This window comes from Mus musculus, chromosome 9 (genome assembly GCF_000001635.26).
Source record: "Mus musculus strain C57BL/6J chromosome 9, GRCm38.p6 C57BL/6J".
NCBI classification, from domain to species: domain Eukaryota; kingdom Metazoa; phylum Chordata; class Mammalia; order Rodentia; family Muridae; genus Mus; species Mus musculus.
In genome coordinates this window covers 102,818,929-102,838,879 of record NC_000075.6, presented here as the reverse complement: position 1 = coordinate 102,838,879, position 19,951 = coordinate 102,818,929, and the positions used below count along the sequence as shown (strand labels likewise).

General features: G+C 46.1%; 1 protein-coding gene and 1 pseudogene across 3 annotated transcripts in view; one reads left to right on the top strand and one right to left on the bottom strand.

Moving 5' to 3' along the window:
- Positions 1–3,960, bottom strand: part of Ryk (receptor-like tyrosine kinase) — a 73,388-nt gene extending 69,428 nt beyond the window's left edge. For all 3 annotated transcript variants that reach the window (NM_013649.3, NM_001042607.1, NM_001284258.1), the window contains exon 1: positions 3,641–3,960. In NM_013649.3, coding sequence (NP_038677.3) covers positions 3,641–3,824 — 184 coding nt within the window. In that variant the 5' untranslated portion in view covers positions 3,825–3,960. The remainder of the gene's footprint in view (positions 1–3,640) is intronic.
- On the top strand, positions 17,941–19,219 carry Gm18655 (predicted gene, 18655; annotated as a pseudogene).
- The last annotated feature ends 732 nt before the right edge of the window (positions 19,220–19,951 follow it).

Sequence of the window (19,951 nt, the reverse complement as noted above, 5' to 3'; positions counted from 1 at the left end):
AAAGGGAAAACCCGAACAAAGGGGGTGAGTGTGGGAGGGGGTGTCTACCAGTTCATATCGAACTCAGAAAAGGGCAATGTATTTGTACGCTATAGCATCGATACTGACCATCTGAGGGCACAGACCAGACCACTGTGGCAACTGACTGCTGGTTTAAACATGCACTGGAGGATTAAAGATGGCTCTGTGGCTAAGAGTGCTGGCAGCTCTTCCAGAGGACCCACGTTCAATACCCAGAACCCACATGGCAACTCGCAACTGTCTGTACCTCGAGTTCCAGGGGATGCTATACCCTCATACAGGCAAAACTCCAATGCCCATGAAATAAAAATAAATGTTTTTTTTTAATTAGGTATTTTCCTCATTTACATTTCCAATGCCATCCCAAAAGTCCCCCATACCCACCCACCCCCACTCCCCTACCCACCCACTCCCCCTTTTTGGCCCTGGCGTTCCCCTGTACTGGGGCATATAAAGTTTGCAAGTCCAATGGGCCTCTCTTTCCAGTGATGGCCGACTAGGCCATCTTTTGATACGTACGCAGCTAGAGACAAGAGCTCCGGGGTACTGGTTAGTTCATAATGTTGTTCCACCTATAGGGTTGCAGTTCCCTTTAGCTCCTTGGGTACTTTCTCTAGCTCCTCCATTGGGGGCCCTGTGATCCATCCAATAGCTGACTGTGAGCATCCACTTCTGTGTTTGCTAGGCCCCGGCATAGTCTCACAAGAGACAACTGGGTCCTTTCAGCAAAATCTTGCTAGTGTATGCAATGGTGTCAGCGTTTGGAAGCTGATTATGGGATGGATCCCTGGATATGGCAATCACTAGATGGTTCATCCTTTCGTCACAGCTCCAAATTTTGTCTCTGTAACTCCTTCCATGGGTGTTTTGTTCCCAATTCTAAGAAGGGGCAAAGTGTCCACACTTTGGTCTTCGTTCTTCTTGAGTTTCATGTGTTTAGCAAATTGTATCTTATATCTTGGGTATCCTAAGTTTCTGGGCTAATATCCACTTATCAGTGAGTAGATATTGTGTGAGTTCCTTTGTGATTGGGATGTTTTTTAAAATTAAAAAAAAAAAAAACCCACCTGCCCTGGGGAGTCTGATGAACAAGGAGGACCCCAGAAGACAAATGTTCAGTCCACACTAGTCTAGAAATTCCAAAGACAACAAGGGAAAGACAAACTCCACCACAGTTGTGTGAACTACGCCCACTGGGGCAGTGGGACCTGGAGGGCAAAAAGCCCAAAGGCAGGGTGCTGATGGCTTCTGGTTCAAGGCCTTTTTGCTATTATCCAATTGATTTCTATTATGTGCAGCTAATGTCTGGATTAAAAGCACTTCTCCTATCAAGTACAGCCAGCTCCACAGAGTTGTCACTTCCAACTTCCAAGTTCTCACCTGGCATTCTGAACCCTGGGTCTCAGCAACACTGTAAAACTGACACTAGCTTGCCTGAGCTTTTGGAAGTCACTTAACCCTTTACGCAAAGGAAAACGTGGTGGAAAGCACTATCTCCAACAGTCTCGCACGTACACACCATCACAGCCACACTCAGGAGGCCCAGCAAACGTCCCAGTACTTGCACTTTGCCACCCAGACAAAGCCAGATGGGAATCCTTCAACAGCAGCACAGCTGAGGGAAACGTAAAGGGACAGAAAGAGGCCCTGGTTCTGCAAGAGGACTATCTAGAGACCACATTGTAACAGGACAACTCAGCTTGCATGGAACTGAAATACCTAAGGGTGGATGGGAGCATTAATGAGCCATGCTCCCCACTCTATTTCACACACTACTGGACCAGGTGCTCATCCATCAGGTGCCCCCTCAGCTACTGTCCTAAGAAAATCAGTTCCAGGCTACAAAGGTATCACTTCACGTACTAATGAACAACAGTCTCTTTTTTAACATGCCATAATCAAACTTCTAAATGCACATGCCCTTCAATAACTTAGTCTGCAGCCAGGAAACACTGTCTTGTGTGGGTATATATTATATATGTAATATATGAAATAAACCATGTTACCTTCAGCAAGTTACTGAAAGCCTTACTTTTCTCATCTCCCATAATTGCCCCACTGGGTAACAAGAAACTGAAACAACATGTTTAAGTCCATATCAAGCCCCAGCTAGATGGCTCAGCAGGTAAAAGCACTTGTCGTCCAGTCAGATGACATGAGTTTGAGCCCTGGGACCCCCTATTAATAGTGGAAAGACAGCCCACACCTTCAAGGTGTCCTGTGACCTCCACAGAACACATCGTGGTACACACACACCAAAATAAATAAAAGTAACAGCAAAACTCTAACACGCAACGGTAGGCACATGTACTCGTCTCTGTCTGCTGCCAGATATCTCTGTCTCCCTACTTCCATCCTGGCTAAGGCAGGAGAGGAAATACATGTCAATAAAGTCACAATTACGTAAGTTCTTTTAACAACAACAAAAACAACCCTTACAAAAGCACGCCTAGGAGCCGCACTACAAATCGTTATTTTTTCCCAAGCCTTTCTCCCATGCTCCAGGCGTAACTCAGATGCCATTTCAATTCTGCTAGACTAAATTCAGCTAATTCAACTAGACTATAAGGAAGGTTAAATTAGGATGTTAGGAAAACACAGTTCTTTAGTTAAAGCCGATAAACCTACACATACAACTATGTCTAAACAGTCTGCTAAAAGCAGTTTTCATTCCGAGGCTAAACTCTCTCAACAGACCCTAAGAAACTCTTCTAACAGGCAGAAGGCTCTCTGTGAGCTTGAGGCCAACCTGGTCTACATAGTGGATTCCAAAACAGCCCAGGCTACATAAAGTCCCTGTCTGGAAAGGAAAAACAAAACAAAACAAACAAACAAACAAACAAACAAAAAAACCTCCTCTAATACACACATACGCATACACACGCGCGCGCACACCACACACACACACACACACACTTGGGGGAGGCATACTCGCTCACTAAAAAAGTGACACTTAATGGATATTTAGGGGGAGACCTTTCCAGTTCCAACACTTCACTCTAAAACACCCCGATAAAAAGTGAAGGGACTGCCTTAATGCACAAAAGACGGCAAAAGCTGGGTATCCCTAACTATCAGAGACTTCCTTTTGATGGCTGGCCAGGCCTTCCTTCAAGGGCTGATTTTCAGAATGCACAGAGTTCCAAGCGGAGGGCAGAGTCGGACTCCCCAAACAACGGGCTAAACAGGTAAACGGAACCACCGCCGACGGACCCCAAAGCCAAGTTCTCCTCTCGCTTCAGGGTCTGCAGAGTAGGCAAGTGGCCTGGAACGGCAGCATCAGGTCACACTCAAGGAACCCAAGGCAAACCCCGATGCTTGGGATCCGGTCGGCCCGAAGGTGTGCAGGATGCCACACAACTCAGGGCGCCCGGCTCACCTTGCCCCCCACTCGCTAACCAGAAAGCAAGCGCACGGCGGCGGCGTGGCCTGTGGGCCACCCACAGCAGGCTAAGGAGCGGCCACCCGTGTCCCGAGCGCCGACTCCGAGGCTCCGGAGCTCCGCGGCCTAGAGTGACACGCGCAGGGAGGCTGCAGAGAGGGAGAGAGAGAGAGAGAGCGCGGGCGGCGCAGCGGCAGCACCGCGGGCTCACGAGGCCCCGGGAGCCGCGCCACTCACCAAGCAGCCGGCGCACCTCGTCCTCGCTCAGGTAGAGGCTCACGCTGGGTCCCGCAGGAGCGGCGGCCAGGGCCGGGGACCGCGGGGCGGCGGCGGGCAGCATCGCCAGCAGCAGCAGCAGCAGCGGCGGCGGCGGGGCCCTCAGGCCGCCGCTCCCCGGGACGCCGCCCCGGCCCGCGCGCATGGCCGCCGCCGAGCAGGAGCGTCCGCCGCCCGCCGCGCCGCCGCGCACCCCGGCCCCGAGCGCCTCACAGCCCCGAGCCGGGGGCGGCCGGCCAGCTCATCGCGCCGCCGCTTCAGACCCGCCGCCCGGGAACGGGAGGGGGTGGGGGGGCGAGCTGCGGGCGGAGACGCGCGCGTGCGCGTGCCCGCCGTGCGCGAGGGCGCGCACGCATGTGCCGCCCGACCGAGAGCGCCTGGTTCTGGGGCGCGCGTGCACGGGAGAGCGTCTCAGACCTGAGGTCGGGGTGGGGGCCGCGCGTAGGGGTTGGTATAAATAACATTACGTTGTTTGCCAGGCTGAAACGCGCGAGGAATAAAGGAAATGAGTTAAAGAGACACAAACTAATCAAAAACAATAATGAAGTGCCCTGGCCAGGCGAAGGGCTCTAGGCTAATATAGCCAGTCCCCAGCCCAAGTCGTTGAGGCCTAGAGTCGGTTGGTCTCTTTATTCTTCCCCAGGTGCGCCCTGAGTCTTGGATGCTGTCTCAAAAGAAAAGAATGCTGTTTTATTTAGTGAGAAGGGACGGGTACGTAGAAATCTTCCCTTATCCCACCATCAGAGGTCAGCCTCTAGTTAGCATGTCTGTTCCCTAAAATTCACATGCCACACACTTTCCAGAAAGCAAAAACAAAAACAAAAAAAACTCATAAAACCTTAGTAAACTTTTTATTTTGTATTTTGGTTTACAGTTTGTTTGTTTGTTTGTTTGTTTTGAGACAGGGTCTCACTATGTAGCCCTGGCCCGCATGGAACTTGCTATGTAGACCAAGCTGGCCTTGAACTCACAGAGATCTGCCTGCCTCTGCTTCCCAAGTGCCAGGATTAAAGGCCTGTGCCACCCATGCCCAGCAAGCTTATTTTTACATGTGACGAACTTTTATTATCCTAGTTCTCCTTTACTGTAAATCAACCTGTATCTGGGCTTTTAACCTGTGGTCCATGCCAGCCCCCCCCTCCAAAACATGGAATGTATGTGAGTGTGTGCTTATGGCTGTACATGGCTGTCTGTGTGCATGGGTGCTTTCACATACTGGAGAGTGGTTTTTACATTTCATCCCTTGCTCTAGGAAGCCCTTGTCTCCCTAAACCGGTTAAGGATCTCTGATACATCCCAGAGACTCTGATGAAGAATTTGGGGAAGCCCCAGTCAAGCTTACTCCACAAGCCATCACTCAGGCTGGCTCCCAAGCATCCCTTCTCACTTCCTCCAGAACAGGGTCATCCCATCCCTGTGACCCGTTCACTGACCTTATGCCTCCCTCCTTGCCTGTGGAGAGCAGCTGCTTTCTGCCCGGCCTAGCTTCAAGCTCCCAGTTGCCCATCCACACGCAGGCCCTGAGAGATATTACCTGTATCCCCTGCCAGGGCAGGGAGAGAGACCGAAGAGGAGGATAGTTGGATCTTGATATTTTTCCCCCCTCTCTCCTGTAGTGAGAGGGATGGATTCCATTTGGAGACAAGCTGGCCTCAATTTGTCAAGCTTCAGTTCCCCAGCACAGAATACAGTGCCCTGCAGGAAGAGACCAGGAAGTGGGCATGAACTGAACAAAAGCATGCCATCAGTGAATGATGAAAAACACAAGTCACCTGTGGCCACAGCTACCTCGTAGGGAACCAGGGCCCTGCCAGGAAGGACTCTAGGAACCTATGCTGTGAACAGGGCTCTCTACTCAAGAAAACAAAGGGGGTGGGGGCGGAGCCGTCTTGAAAGCAAAGGTTTGCTGTCTACATTTTTTGCAGCAAGCTAATAATCTCCAAGAATGGAAGCTGAGTCTTCTAGAGGCTGGTTTACTTCCATATCTTTAGCCAGTGACATCTTGAGATACTATGATACAATATATCCCAAAGGTGTCAGTCAAGCGGGACTAAGCACTGGTATTTATCAATGGTGTGGCCTTGGGAAAATTAAACTCTCCTAGCCTCGGTTAAGCACCAGCGGTAAGGCCTGACTTGCAGGGCTTTTACAAGGATTTAATTGGAGAAGCTATAAATAAAACACCTGGGCGGACACTGGGTGACTGCTACAATTGTTATGATTACTGTTGACATAATGAACCCTTCCTTCTAATGGCCACTTCTGTGTAGTTTCATCACCAAACAGTTCAAATGAGGTATCCTCCAAAAGTCCCTTCACTAACCCCCCCTGCATAACCCAGAGCCTGTACCCAACATGAATTTTTGCTGTATGAAGCACACTAGGGTGCAGGAATGCCAAAGAGCTTCCTTCAGTACTTACAAGGATGTGAGCTTTCATCCGTGCTATGGGGGAAAACTTAAGGGTCTCTGCGTGTGACTCCCAAACCAGCTGCTTCACCGGGGAATTATAGAAATGCAAAGTCCTAGGCTCAAACCCGACTAAGGAGATAAGGAGAGGAACAGCTGGAATTGGGGGGCCAACCTGTGTTTCCGTGAACCCTAAAGGTGATTCTGGTATTGGCCCCTCAGCTAAGAAAGGCTCAACTCCTGCCTCTCCTTTGATCTGTTACGGGTGCCTCCCCACGCCCGTATCCACACCCCCACACCCCTACCACCCCCAGGGCACCTGCCTGCTACTGTCTCGCTCACTCAGTCTGTTCCCAACAGCCAAAGCCATCCTGTAAAACACCAGCCGGATGCATTATTCACTGGCCTTCTGACTGCCAATATCTCTCTGGCTCATCTAGAATAAAAGCAAAGTTCTTGCAAGGAGAGAAGGCGGGTCTCAAGCCCTACCTCTCCCTTGCCTTCTGACTGTATCTCCTACCTTCAGCTACCATGGCTTCAATTATGGCTTTCTCTCTCTTCCAGTCTTAGGCGCAATCCTTCCTCAGGAATGTTTGTTCTGCCAACATCTTTATTGCTTCTTTTCCCACCTCCTTCACATCTATATTCACATATTGATCTCTGAATAAGAAGAAAATTGCAACACTCTTATTGAACTCTCAGACTCCAGACTCTTCCTATGTCAGACAGAGTTCTCTAAGACTCTTCTCTCCCCTGCCAAGGTGTGGGTGGCAGTCTCTGACATTTCCCAGTAAGCCTCAACATCTAGATGCTGGGAAGTTCTGACGTCTGCCTGAGGTTTCTTTGTCCCCAGGGAAAATGGAGGCCACGGCCATGACCACACTCTGCCCACCTACCGCCAACCTCCTTGGTTTTTCCTGTCACTGTGGCTGAAGACATAGTTAAGAAAAGTCAGGACATAACACTTGGTGTTCACTGTTCTAGACACAGGCCAGCTTTAGGCTTGAAATACCACAGGATGGATGCATGGAAACACAGCAGGCTGGTCACAGGTTGTGAGATGAAGTAACAGGTGTCTCATGCATGGCGCTGGCATAGCCTCAGCATCTCCACTGGTTGGCACCCACAAAGATATTCTGGCAGCCCAGAGTTCACAGAGCCAGGGGCGCCCCACCCCTACCCCTGACTGATTTATATTCCCACTAGGGTCCTCTGCTGGATTACCTAAGAAGGCCACTCTGTAAACCATCTCTTTCCTCACGTAAGCCAACCCAGTCCCACTATAAACAGATCAAGCATTAGAGAAGTCCATAGCACAGAAGATGAACTTTCCTCTTCACGTACACCTTGATTGTTCTTCCTAAACATCCAACTCAGTGCTTATTCCCATAGTCTTTTGTGTAGGATTTACACATCCATATATATTAGATCCACAGCTGGGCTTAATTTTTTTCCACTTCATATATAAAATCATGATTCACATAAATTGTGGGTTTTTGGGTTTTTTTTTTTAGGGGGAGGACAGGGCCACTACCCCCAAGCTGACCTCAAACTCAATATATATATTGTGTTCAGTTGCCCTTCAAAAGATTTTACCAAAGTGCCTTTTTTTTTTTTTACCAGAAAGCTTAATAGGTAAATTGTACTGGTTAGTTATTGTCAACCTGATACCAGTTAGAGTCACCAACTGAGGAATTGCCTCCATCAGACTGGCCTTTGGTCACGTCCACAGGGCATTTTTCTTGATTGATGATCGATGAGACTCGGCCTCACCCATTGTGGGTGGTTTCCTGGGTTTATAAGAAAGCAAACTGAGCAAACCACTAAATAACATTCCTCCATGGTGTCTCTTTCCATTCCTGCCTTAAGTTCCTGCCTCAAGTTCCTGCCTTGGATTCCCCTCAGTGGCGGACTGTAAGCTGTAAGCCAAATCAACCCTTCCTCCTCCCAAGTTATTTTGTGTTTTGTTGTTGTAGTTGCTGCTGCTGTCTTTTGTCGGTGTTGTTTGGTTTGGTTGTTGTTTTATCACAGCCACTGGAAAAAGGAAATTGGTTTATTATTGTTTGATCTTTATTGCCTTCCATAACTGGTGAGCTTGAGCATTCTGTACATGTGCGTCCTTCATAGAGCCAATATATAGAGAGAGAATTTTCTATGCACTTTAATTTACATTTTAAAGTGTTAGGTTTCAGGGTGGGCTGTGAGATGCTCAGAGGGTAAAATGCTCGCCTTGAAAGCCTGATGGTTAGGATTCGGTCCCTGGAACAGACTGTCCCTGGGGCTGATGTACAGGTGAAAAGATGACCGAGTGCTCCACACATGTGTGCGCATGCGCCCCCGCCCTTTCCCCCCAACACACACACACTGAAATAAATAAAATACCGATTATAATAAAATATTTGCAACTTTTGCATGGGTTTTGGTTGGCTGATTGTCTTCTATCTCATTTGTATTCCTTCTCCTTTACCCATTGTCCTTTAACTTTGCTTACTATTTTGCTTAAAATTTGGATTTTTCTCTTCCATAACCGACGATCCTTTCCGTTATGGTTTCTGTATCTTGTGTCTGTGCTTCGGAATGAACTTCCAATTAATAACGCTTATATTTTTAATGCTTTTGTGCTTTTCTCCTTTAAAAAATCGTTTCTTTGTCCATCTGGAACGTGTGTTTATGCACAGCACATGACACGATTTTATTTTTTCCATATGGGGAGCCGTTTGTCGAAAATACCATGTATTATACATCACATATTGCATATTCCACTCAGTAGCTCTGCAGAATTTTAAGTAAAATAAGAACTTTCACCTGCTTCCACCTCCATATAGAGCTCTCCGGAACTCCACCCCTGGCACCAGACATTTTAGCCATGCACGCACGGTGACTGAGTGTTTGACATATGGCTGGTAGGAACTGAAATAGGCTAGCAGTGAAGTAGATGCCAGATTTTGAAGAATGTGCAAGTGTCATTAATCTATATTATATTGGTTACATGTCAGTGATACAATTTTAAATATTCTGTGCTAAATTATACTGTTGAAATTTAGTTCACTTCTTTTTTTAAAAAAAAAGATTTATTTATTATTATATGTAAGTACACTGTAGCTGTTGTCGGACACACCAGAAGAGGGCATCAGATCTCATTACAGATGGTTGTGAGCCACCATATGATTGCTGGGATTTGAACTCAGGACCTCTGGAAGAGGAGTCAGTGCTCTTAACTACTGAGCCATCACTCCAGCCCTCACTTCTTTTTAAAAAAAGATTTATAGTTTTATGTATGAGTGCTCTACCTGCATGTACACCTGCATGCCAGAAGTGGCCATCAGATTGCTTTGTAAATGGTTGTGAGTCACCAAATTGTTGCTGGGAATTGAACTCTGGAAGAACAGCAGGTGTGCTGAGCCATCTCTCCAGCCCCAACTTGTTTCTTTTCTTTCTTTCTTTCTTTCTTTTCCCCACTCTTGAAAGCCACATAAGATAGCTCATGTGTGTTTCTCCTAGGGAGTGATGGTCTTGCTTGGACTTCCAGATTGTTTAGGATTTCATTTTAATGGGTTACATTTTTCATGGTACTTTAAACAGTTGACCAGTTTCGTGAGTTACACAATAGCAGAAACTAAAAGAGGTAGGTGATTATAACAGCCACAGTATCTAGGTGATTTTTATCTCTTAAAACATTACACACACATACACACACACACCAAAGTTATTAAAGTCGGCCCAGAGTATATATATTTTTTAAAAACGTACAAAAATGCTACAACTTTGATCAAAGTAAGTAACTGAGGACTCCGCTCCTTTGGCAAAGGGAGCCCCTTTGCCACACAAGCCTGAGGACTTGGGTTTGAGCCTCCAGAAGCCACATAAAAAGCCAGGTGTGGTGGGACAGGCTTCTAACTCCCGAGCTAGGAGATTAGAGACAGGAGGATCTCTGGGGCTTGCGGGCCAACCACCCCAGCCAAGTCAGCAAACATAGGTTCAGTGAGAGAACCTGTTCCAAAAAGATAAGCAGCTGGACAGTTGAGGATGACGCCAAACGTCAGCCCTGTCTCTACATGTGTGCATGTGTGCGTGTACACACATACACATACACACTTGGGTACACAAATACATGCATGCGCATGCATAGTCATTATTTTCAATTTTATTTTTAGATTTCTTTTTCCTTTCTTTCTTTTCTTTCTTTTTTTTTAATGGTTTTTTTTGTTTGTTTGTTTTGCTTTTTTGTTTTTTGGGGTTTTTTTGGGGTTTTTTGAGACAGGGTTTCTCTGTGTAGCCCTGGCTGTTCTGGAACTCACTTTGTAGACCAGGCTGGCCTCGAACTCAGAAATCCACCTGCCTCTGCCTCCCAAGTGCTGGGATTAAAGGCATATGCCACCACGCCCAGCTTCTAGATTTCTTTTATCATCTGTGAATGAGCATTTTCTTCACATGTATGTCTGGGCACCATGTGAGTGTCTGGTGCCTGAGGTCAGAAGAGAGCAGCAGATCCCCTGGAACTGGAGCTATCAACAGTTGTAAGGTAGCCATGTGGGTGCTGGGAATTGAACTCAGATTCTGTGCCAAAACACTAAGTTCTCTTAACTGCTGGGCCTCTCTCCAGCCCTCCCCTCCCCTCCTTGTTTTTAGAAAAGGGGGCAGAGAAAAACAAGGGAAGAGGATCTGTCCTACTCCGTGCCTTGGGCTAAAGCCTGGAGATGCCTATTTCTGATACTAAAAAAGAACTAGGAATCTTGGCTGGGTTAGAAATCATATTAAAACTGCAGTGAGGACTCATTTCTCACCAGTACACCAAAAGTCAAAAGGTTTTTCTTTTTTTAAAAAAATACATTCTTTTGGCACAAATGTGGAGAAACTGAGACTTTAAGACATTGTTGCTTGAGGTTTCTGCTGATGCAAATTCTCCAGAGGGCAGTTTGACAATGGCATCATAGCTGTAAAGGTGTGTGCCTTCTGACCCAGTACATTCAGCACCAAGGAATTGACCTTATGCATATATCTGTATATTTGTGTAAGAGATTATATTATAGATAACTTTTGCAGCGCTGTCTGCCAAAAGATTGAAAACCTGGAGGTCTGACAGTAGGAGGTGTCCATATTTATGATCTATTTCAAGTATCTTAAAAAGATGTAAGTGGGTGACCACCTGGACCCTGGGTTGGGGATATGATTAGAGCCAAAGGGAAGCGACATTTGTGTTCCTGACAGGCGCGAGTTGTCCCCTGAATCCATTCTCCCCTTTGATAACACTCATAAAGGTTTTGGCTAGGCTGATTTCCCAGCCTCCCTTGCAATTTACCTAAGTTCTCACTGGTGGACTGTGAGGGAAAAAAAAAAAAAAAACAGTATCTACTCTCATTCAGGATGTTGGTTTCATCCATGATCTGCTAGCCATTGATTATCTGCCACCCTGGTCTTGTGTACTGCAAACTTTAAAAAAAAAGCAATCTCTGTATAGGTGTTTTGCTTGCATGTAAGTCTGAGCATCATTTTTATGACCGGTGCCCATGGAGCCAGAAAAGCCTGGAAATGAAATTACAGACAGTTGTGGGTACCACGTGGGTGCAGGGATACAAATCTAGGTCCTCTTGAAGAGCAGTGAGTGTCCCTAACTCCTGGACTATCTCCCCAGCCACTTGTGTCCTATGAGTGTCTTAGTCTTGGAGGTGCAGGTTCTAGAGATAGCGGTGTGCTCTGGGGAGAACCTGGTCCCTCTGCTGTCCACATGCTCTCTGTCCTGGGGTTACTTGCTGCTAGGACATCATTCTACCTCTCTGGTCCCAGCTCACAGTCCCCAGGGCACAACTCTGCTGCTAATGCCTGCTCAGTACAGGAGGAACAAACAGAATGAAGATTCCTCCAGCAGACACTCCACATTCAATATGCTGCTGTTTGCCCAGGAGCAACTCCCCCCACACCCCCACCCCGAGTCCCTTAACCCAGAACTTGGAGCTGTCCCAGAGTCACTCCCACCTCCAAAGTGGGACCTTCTCTGGGTGTGTTTTACGATGTGGTTTTCTCTGATCTTGTTTTGCTGTTAATTTGATACCATCTGCTTTCTTTTACATGATTTCTCATTTTGTGTGTGCGTGTGTGTTATCCATTCATAAGAAATAAAATGTTTCTGCATGACAAAATCACTATAAACAATGGCAAAAAACAGAAGACAGACAGAAGGAAATCTTCGCAGTCTCACCACCGTCAAAGAACTGTCTTTTATGAGGAACTTTTGCCAGCTGACATAAACAGACACTGGTGTACACATGTACACACACACACACACATGCAACAATACCTATGATTCAACAACAATAAAAATATATTTTATTGAAACAGACAATTCACAGAAAAATGAAAACAATTTGAAAATGTGTTAAAATGCTTAATTTTAGAGGCATTTAAAAATATTTTAAATATATGTATGTGAGTTTTATCTGCCTGTATGCCTGTGCACCATTTGCATGCAGGGCCCACAGATGACAGAAGAAAAAGTCAGATGCCCTGGAACCGGAGTTACAGATGGCTGTGAGCCACCATGTGGATGCTGGGAATCAAACCTTGGGGCAGCAATCAATGTCTGTCCAGCCTCCTTCATCACAGTCAAGAGAAAAATACAAATTTAACCTTCCCTGATCAATAGCCCATACTTTAACCCATCATAATCTAATCTAATGATTAGATGGTCCAGTCTCTAACAGCTTGACTACATGGTACTCGTCACAGTGTGGGGAAATTGGTACTTTTATAATTGGTTGAGTGGAAATCACTGGTATCCTATGCAGACGGTTTGGCAGTCATTGATCCATTTCACGAGAGCGTCTTCTCTGTAGTTCAGCTATTCCACTTCTCCTACGTTCTTCAGTCAGGAGTGTGTGCACCTTAGGTGTACTAGCAAAGCTACTGTCCTGTTCTGTTTTCTATTACTGCGAAACACCATGACCAAAAGCAACATATTTATTTCATCTTACCCTTTCACAGAAGCATAGTTCATCATTGAGGAGACTCAGGATAGCAACTCAAGCAGAAACCTGGACACAGAAACTAAAGGAGAGACCATGAAACATCTCTCTGACTTGTTCAACTTGTTTTCGTAGATAATCCACTTGCCCAGGGGTAGCACTGCCTGCAGTGGGCTGGACCCTCCTGCTTTAATCATTAATCAAGAAATAGCCCCCACAGAGTTGCTCATAGGCCAATCTGATGGAGGTGATTCCTTTGTTGAGTTTCTCTCTCCCCAAATGACTTGTTTGTATCAAGTTGAAAAATGCTGCCGGGCGTGGTGGCACACGCCTTTAATCCCAGCACCTGGGAGGCAGAGGCAGGCGGATTTCTGAGTTCAAGGCCATCCTGGTCTACAGAGGGAGTTACAGGACAGCCACGGTTACACAGAGAAACCCTGTCTCGAGAAAAAAAAAAAAAAAAAGGAAGGTAGAGGAGGAGGAAAGGAAGGAAGGGAAGGGAAGGGAAGGGAAGGGAAGGGAAGGGAAGGGAAGGGAAGGGAAGGGAAGGGAAGGGAAGGGAAGGGAAGGGAAGGGAAGGGAAGGGAAGGGAAGGTAGAGCAAGAAGGGGGAGAAAATACAGTTTGAAGGCTTGCATTTACAGCATTTACAGCGTGCCATTGCCACCAACACAAACAGAGAATGGCTGCCTGGGGAAATTATTTCAGACCAGAACGAAAGAGAACTTCCTTGCCGACCTGTGGTACTTTCTAGACTTTCAAATCCAGGTGAATATTCTTCCTCAAGTTTGTTTTAGGATTCTCAGAACCCAGAAATTCTGTGGCACTGATTGAACACTTTCTTGGTTTTTGTTGTTGTCGTTGTTGTTTTTGTTTGTGTGTGTGTGTGTGTGTTTTGTTTTGTTTTGTTTTTTGCCTCTATTGTAAGTTTTCCTCCCTGCCCTCCCCGTGCCCCCCCCCCCACCTCTCTTCTCATTCCTATGTTGTCCCTGACGTCAGGAAAGGGATTTGGGATTTGGGAGGGGATAATAAGCATGCACCCCTCTTTGCTCGCCGCTTCTATGTGATCCTTTAATTTCTCTTTCATTTTTATTTATATATGTATGAACTTGTTTGTTTTTGCAGTGTCAGGAACGAAACCCAGGTTCCCATTCATCCCAGAATCCCTTGAATTCTTCACCTATTGAATCCAGACATGCTCAAAATAGTACAAATGCACACATATGGAGAAAGACAGAAGAGAGACACACACAGTGAGACAGAGAGGGATTTTTAAGGAATTAGTTCACAGTGGGACAGGTAAGGCTGAAACCTGCAGTGGCCAAAGGTACCTCATGACTTTTGAGCTACCTCAAACTTTTGTTCCAGGGGATCCAAGCCTCTCACACAGACATGGCTGCAGGGAAAACACCAATGTACATAATAAATAAATTAATTAATTTTAAAGAGAAAAGAAGAACATTGAGGGAATAGTTAACATTCAAGCCTTGAGGCTGAAACCTGTGGGCTACAAACTCAGCCCGTATTTCTTTGTTGTCTGGAAACCAGTCTCTGCCGTTAGGGTTACAACTAATGAGACAGGGCCCACCCACCCTGTGGAAGGCAATCTCAGAGTCTACAGATTTGAAAGTTAATTACATCTAAAATATACTTTCATGGCGTTCGTTAGGTACACTGGTGTTTACCAAACAACTGGGCACCATAGTTCTATCACGTCAGTCAGCGTGCTTCAAGCATCATGGCAGCCTTCCTTTGACGGCCGTATTTACGTTATCCTCTGCCATTGCTATCAACATGGTCGCTCCTGTGCTCAGCAGTGACACTTTCCAGACACCTGAGCTACAGCAGAGATCACAGGCCTGTCACTGTCACTCACGTCAGAATCATTCCACGGTTTCCTCCAAAACGTGAACAGAAGGATTTCCCACAGGAACTAGGGCGCCCTTGAAGCCTATTTCTTTTTGCTGGCTTCGTTATTGAATGAATTCATCTTGACATAATGGCAGCCATCTTGAGTTGTAGCAGACAGGATCAGCCCCAGAATAACCTGGTTGGGGTTTCCCACATAGTTTCCCAGACAACTGTAAAAGGACACAACCATTAGAGAAGCATTGCGGTTTTACAGCTGGGCCATGGTGCTAGGAATGCGCCTGTCTGTTTGATACTAGCTTGTGATAAACCAGGTACATTCCCCTTTAATGAGATCACTTTTGTCCTAACCAACATATGCACCTCTCCTTCTGACCCAAACTGTGAGTATCCAGTTGGCTTTGTTGCAACCCAGGACCTCACCTCTGTCAGTAAGTCACATGCTGAACTACATTCCGTGTAATCCAGAGTCTGTCTGCCTCTTTGTTTGTTTGTTTGTTATTGTTCTTGTTGAGTCCTGCTCTTCACCCCCAGATGGTTGGGGTTTTTTGGTTTGGGGAATTTTGTTGCTTTTTATTTTGGAGACTAGGTTGTTTCAAAGCAATATAATGATAATAAAAATATAATGATAGCCACTATAAAAGTCTTCCCTGGGTTTTTGTGATATAATACATTTTTTAGAAAACACAGACCAACTCAGCCGCCACCCAGGCCCAGATCCAGACCTTCGAGTTGGCCTGCCCCAACATCTACCCCATCTGTGAACTGCTGGAGGGTATGAAAGGGCCGGTCCTGCAGAACCAAAACTGCAGGATCTCCATGACCCAAGGCAACAACAGGATGTCTGAGAGGAGTCTAGGTGAGGACCCAGTATTGAAAGTGCAGCAGAAGCCGGAGGCCTCGAACCAGACCAATGACTCAATGCAATTAACATTTGCAAGTGTGTGAACCAAAGGCTAGACTGCATGACACACTTGCAGCTTCCAAAACAAGATGGATTCTTTTTCATTCTGTTCTTTAGTTGTGAGGTTGCAAGGGTGGATATGGAAGGATGGGGAGATGAGCCGGACTTGGGTGCATGAAGTGAGACTCACAAAGAATAAATAAAAGTTAGTTTTGTTTTGTTTTTTAAAGACTCTACCTTTTAAAAACTGGTGCTTTCAGAGAGATATCTGCTATATTTTTTAGCCAACGAAAGAAGAAACATCATCCCCCATGGAGGGTTACTGAGCAGGGGATGTGGTTTAGTCAGTAGAGTGCCTTCCTAGTGTGCATGCAGTTTGACCCTTTACAAAGCATAAAGCAGACCTGTGAGACATGGAGACATTGCCTATGGTCCCAGTATTTGGAAGGTAGAGGCAGGAAGACTGTAAACTAAAGGTTATATTTGACTGCATAGTAAGCTCGAGACACCCCTGGGCTATGGCTGTGTAAGACCCTATATAAAGAATAAATAAGACTCTTTAGCTCATGCTGCCTTTGCATGCTCAAGGTTGGGTTGGCTCTCTTGGACCCCAGAAGAACATCTGCAAACCTCTACATTCAAAAGCTGAAGGGGGTGAATTAGATGTACCGGGAGTAGTAGTGAGGCTGGGGTGCGGTGAGATTGAACCTTCCAGGCAAGAAGGTGTAGACCGTGCAGACTGAGGCTTTGAGGGGGGCATAACAGATACTATGAGGGGCTTTGATATCTATTGACACTGCGTAGATACCCTAGGAGCTGCAAGGCTCTCTCTCTCTCTCTCTCTCTCTCTCTCTCTCTCTCTGTGTGTGTGTGTGTGTGTGTGTGTGTGTGTGTGTGTGTGAGTGATACAGCACAAGGAGGATCATCTCGGACTCCTAACTAGAGACACAATGGCATTCTAAGCTCAAGCCCACAATTCAGCAAGGGTTATTATCCTAGTGACCAACCTGGGGCTACCCCAAGACCAGAACTCATCTCCCTCAAGTGTTACTGACTTGACAAGCTTAGTTTCCAGAATGGTCTAAGAGAAGGAGAGAACACCCAGGAAATGACTGTCATGGGATTTGCTGCAGACTGTGGTGAGTGGGCCTCAGACACAGATTTATGTCCTGGAGAAAACAAAACAAAGGTGCCATCATTCTTGTGCTTAGAGCGATCCTTGCTAGTTAGTTAGTTAGTTAGTGCTAGTTAGTGTGTGCTCTTTGATACCTAGCTTTGCTCTCAGACCCCTCCCACTAAGTTGTATTTACTCCAAGCCTATCCCATGACTTGTTGCTTCAATGTTCTTTTTCTTTGAAGTCCATCTCCACCCAGGACTCTGGAGATTCCCTTCTTCCTGCAAAAATAAAACCTCTTCCAGAGTCAGTTTATGTTAGCAGAAGCTCTGGCTTTTCGCAGTGTTCTTCCCTCAAATCAAGCATTCTTCTGCATGGAAAGCTGGAGTTCTCAAACTATTCTGTGTTACACCAGCTTCATAAGAGGTTAATTGCTGTTCCAGAAAACTCTTTGTCCCTGAGTTTGCATTGTTTGTTTTTGTTTTTTGTTTGTTTGTTAGTTGTTTTGTTTTGTTTTTTTGAGACAGGGTTTTTCTGTGTAGACCTGGCTGTCCTGGAACTCACTCTGTAGACCAGGCTGGCCTCGAACTCAGAAATCCGCCTACCTCTGCCTCCCAAATGCCGGGATTAAAGGCGTGTGCCACCACTACCAGTCATGTCCCTGAGTTTAGAAAGCGCAGCCTGCCAGTGTTTTGAGAGAACCAGATACACATTAGCATGGACGATTCTGAGAAGCATGTTAAAAGCTGTGCTCACCTCAGTCATTCCACACTTATTTCACTTTAGGACACTTCTCTCATGGCACACCCATGGGCACTGATGTGGACTTGATCTGTTGCAGTAGAAGGAACACCAGACTTAGGATAAAAAGAAATCTGTTCAAGTCAGCATGGCCTCCTGTGCTTCCCTGAAGTACTCTCTTTCAGTTTGAATTGATAGGCCTGGCAGTTTGGTTCACAACTGTGACTGAATAGTCTTTCTTGGAGTTATTTAAAAACTGGAGCTGAATCTGGAGGAAGGACAGAGGTGATTCATTCTGTGAACCTCTTGGTGGTGAAGGTTTGGGAGAAATCAGACCAGACCAACATCCTCGATGCCCTGCTTGTTTTACTTTAGGCCATCCTGCTACCAACAGCTCGTTCTCCCAGATTCTCAGAGCTTGTTAGGAAGAAGCTCTATCTGTGGAGAACGGCTTGACTGTTGTCTGACACCATCAACAACATTAACCTAGACAAAATTCTTCTGGACACCCACATTTTCATGAAGGTCTTTCCCAAAGAGTAAAATGAAGCAGTGAAAAAGTGAATTTCCTATAAGGACTCTAAAGACCTTTCTACATGCAAGTTAAAAGGACCTAAGATCCTAGACCACCTTACAATGATTGATAATCAGAATGGGTCAGAACTGGGGGCCTACCTGTGTCAGAGGACAAAGCATAGCCTGGGCCAGGCTGGGAGCAAGTCTGGTAAGGAAACAGAAAAGCAAGCTTCTCGAATAGATGAAAAATCACTAAGGAGGTCCTAGCAGAGTTATATGAATATAAGAAGAAATATTCAGACACTGACATTGAACTGTTTCTGAAAATTTCCTCACAGTTCTTTCAGAGTTATGTTGAGAGAGGCCTTCGGGTGCTTGAAATGGAGAGAGAAAGCCAAGGCCTCAGTCCCACTGCAACAATCATTTCCCCTCAGATGGAGATCACATTGTGCCCACCCGACCTCTCTAGGTAACACAAACGGAGAAGAACGAGGGCCTTCTGTCTACCTGGAAAGGCTAAAACTTCTCCGGCAGCGGTGTGGTCTTGACAACGCAAAGCAGGATGACCGGCCTCCACTGGCCTCCTTGCTCTCCAAACCATCAGTTCCTCCAGTTGCCTCTTCCACAGACATGCTCCGTAGCAAGCATTCACAGCTTCGGGGTTCCCGGGGACAGCGCCAGCACTCAGACCTGAATTCCAACCAGACCCACTCCGCAGGAGCCATGACCACCTCCTCCTCCTCCTCCCTCTCCTCCTCCACCTCTTTCTCCACAACAGAACATTGATGACTTGAAAAAGAGACTGGTGAGCATAAAGAGCAGTTGCAAATGACGTTGCCCATTCTCAGCACCCTGCAGCTTTAGTTTACTGATCTAGAAGCCCCATAGTGTGAAGCGGCCACTTCAGGCACAAACTGGTTGTATATATCAGATGGGGAGGAGCAGTGGTGGCTCAAGTCTGAGCATGCTCTGTTTCCAGAAACCTGACTTTGGGTTAGGTTAGTGTACAGACTTCTAAACAGCTGCTCCCTCAGCTCAGAATTAAGTTCCATATCTTTTTTGTTTTGTTTGTTTTAATGGCTCATTTGTAAAATTGTCCTAAAATGTCCTAACTTTCAGCCACTAGAAACTCTTTTAATAGTTCCTTTTGAGTTGTGAGCTCTTCTTCTGTAACCCTGAAGGGACACTGTATTCTGTATGAATGCATGGCATGATACAACTAATTTAAGAGTCTTTTATAAATAAAGTTTGCATGAAGTATAAAACAAGGCAAAACAAAAAACCTGGAGCTGAACATTTACCCAAGAATAAAGGGCAAGCACTGACGAGCAAGCAGGGGGATCCTCCAGGGTCTGACGACTGATCTGACTTCAGACCCCAATACCTAGAGTCTTCCAGATCTATGACTCCAGGCACATTATAAACCCTTGTCAGTGGAATTGATAATGCCAGCTCCACAGTGGGCCCTAGGAGATGGTGACAAGAGATTGTACTTGCAAATCTCAATCTATGTCTGGTCCCAAGGAAACACGGCTACCATATATCACCATAGCAACACTGTCAGAGTAAGGCTATCTCTGAGAAAAAGACTTGAAGGCACCATGAAATTTAAACAGTATATATTTGAAACCCTACCTTCACTTACATCAGGCTTGCCCCTCCCTGTACCCCTCTGCTCCTCCAGTGAACATGTTTCAATTCCATCCTACTGAAAATTCCCAGAGGCCCCTTCCCACCTCAGGTTTTCATCTCTGCTCTTAG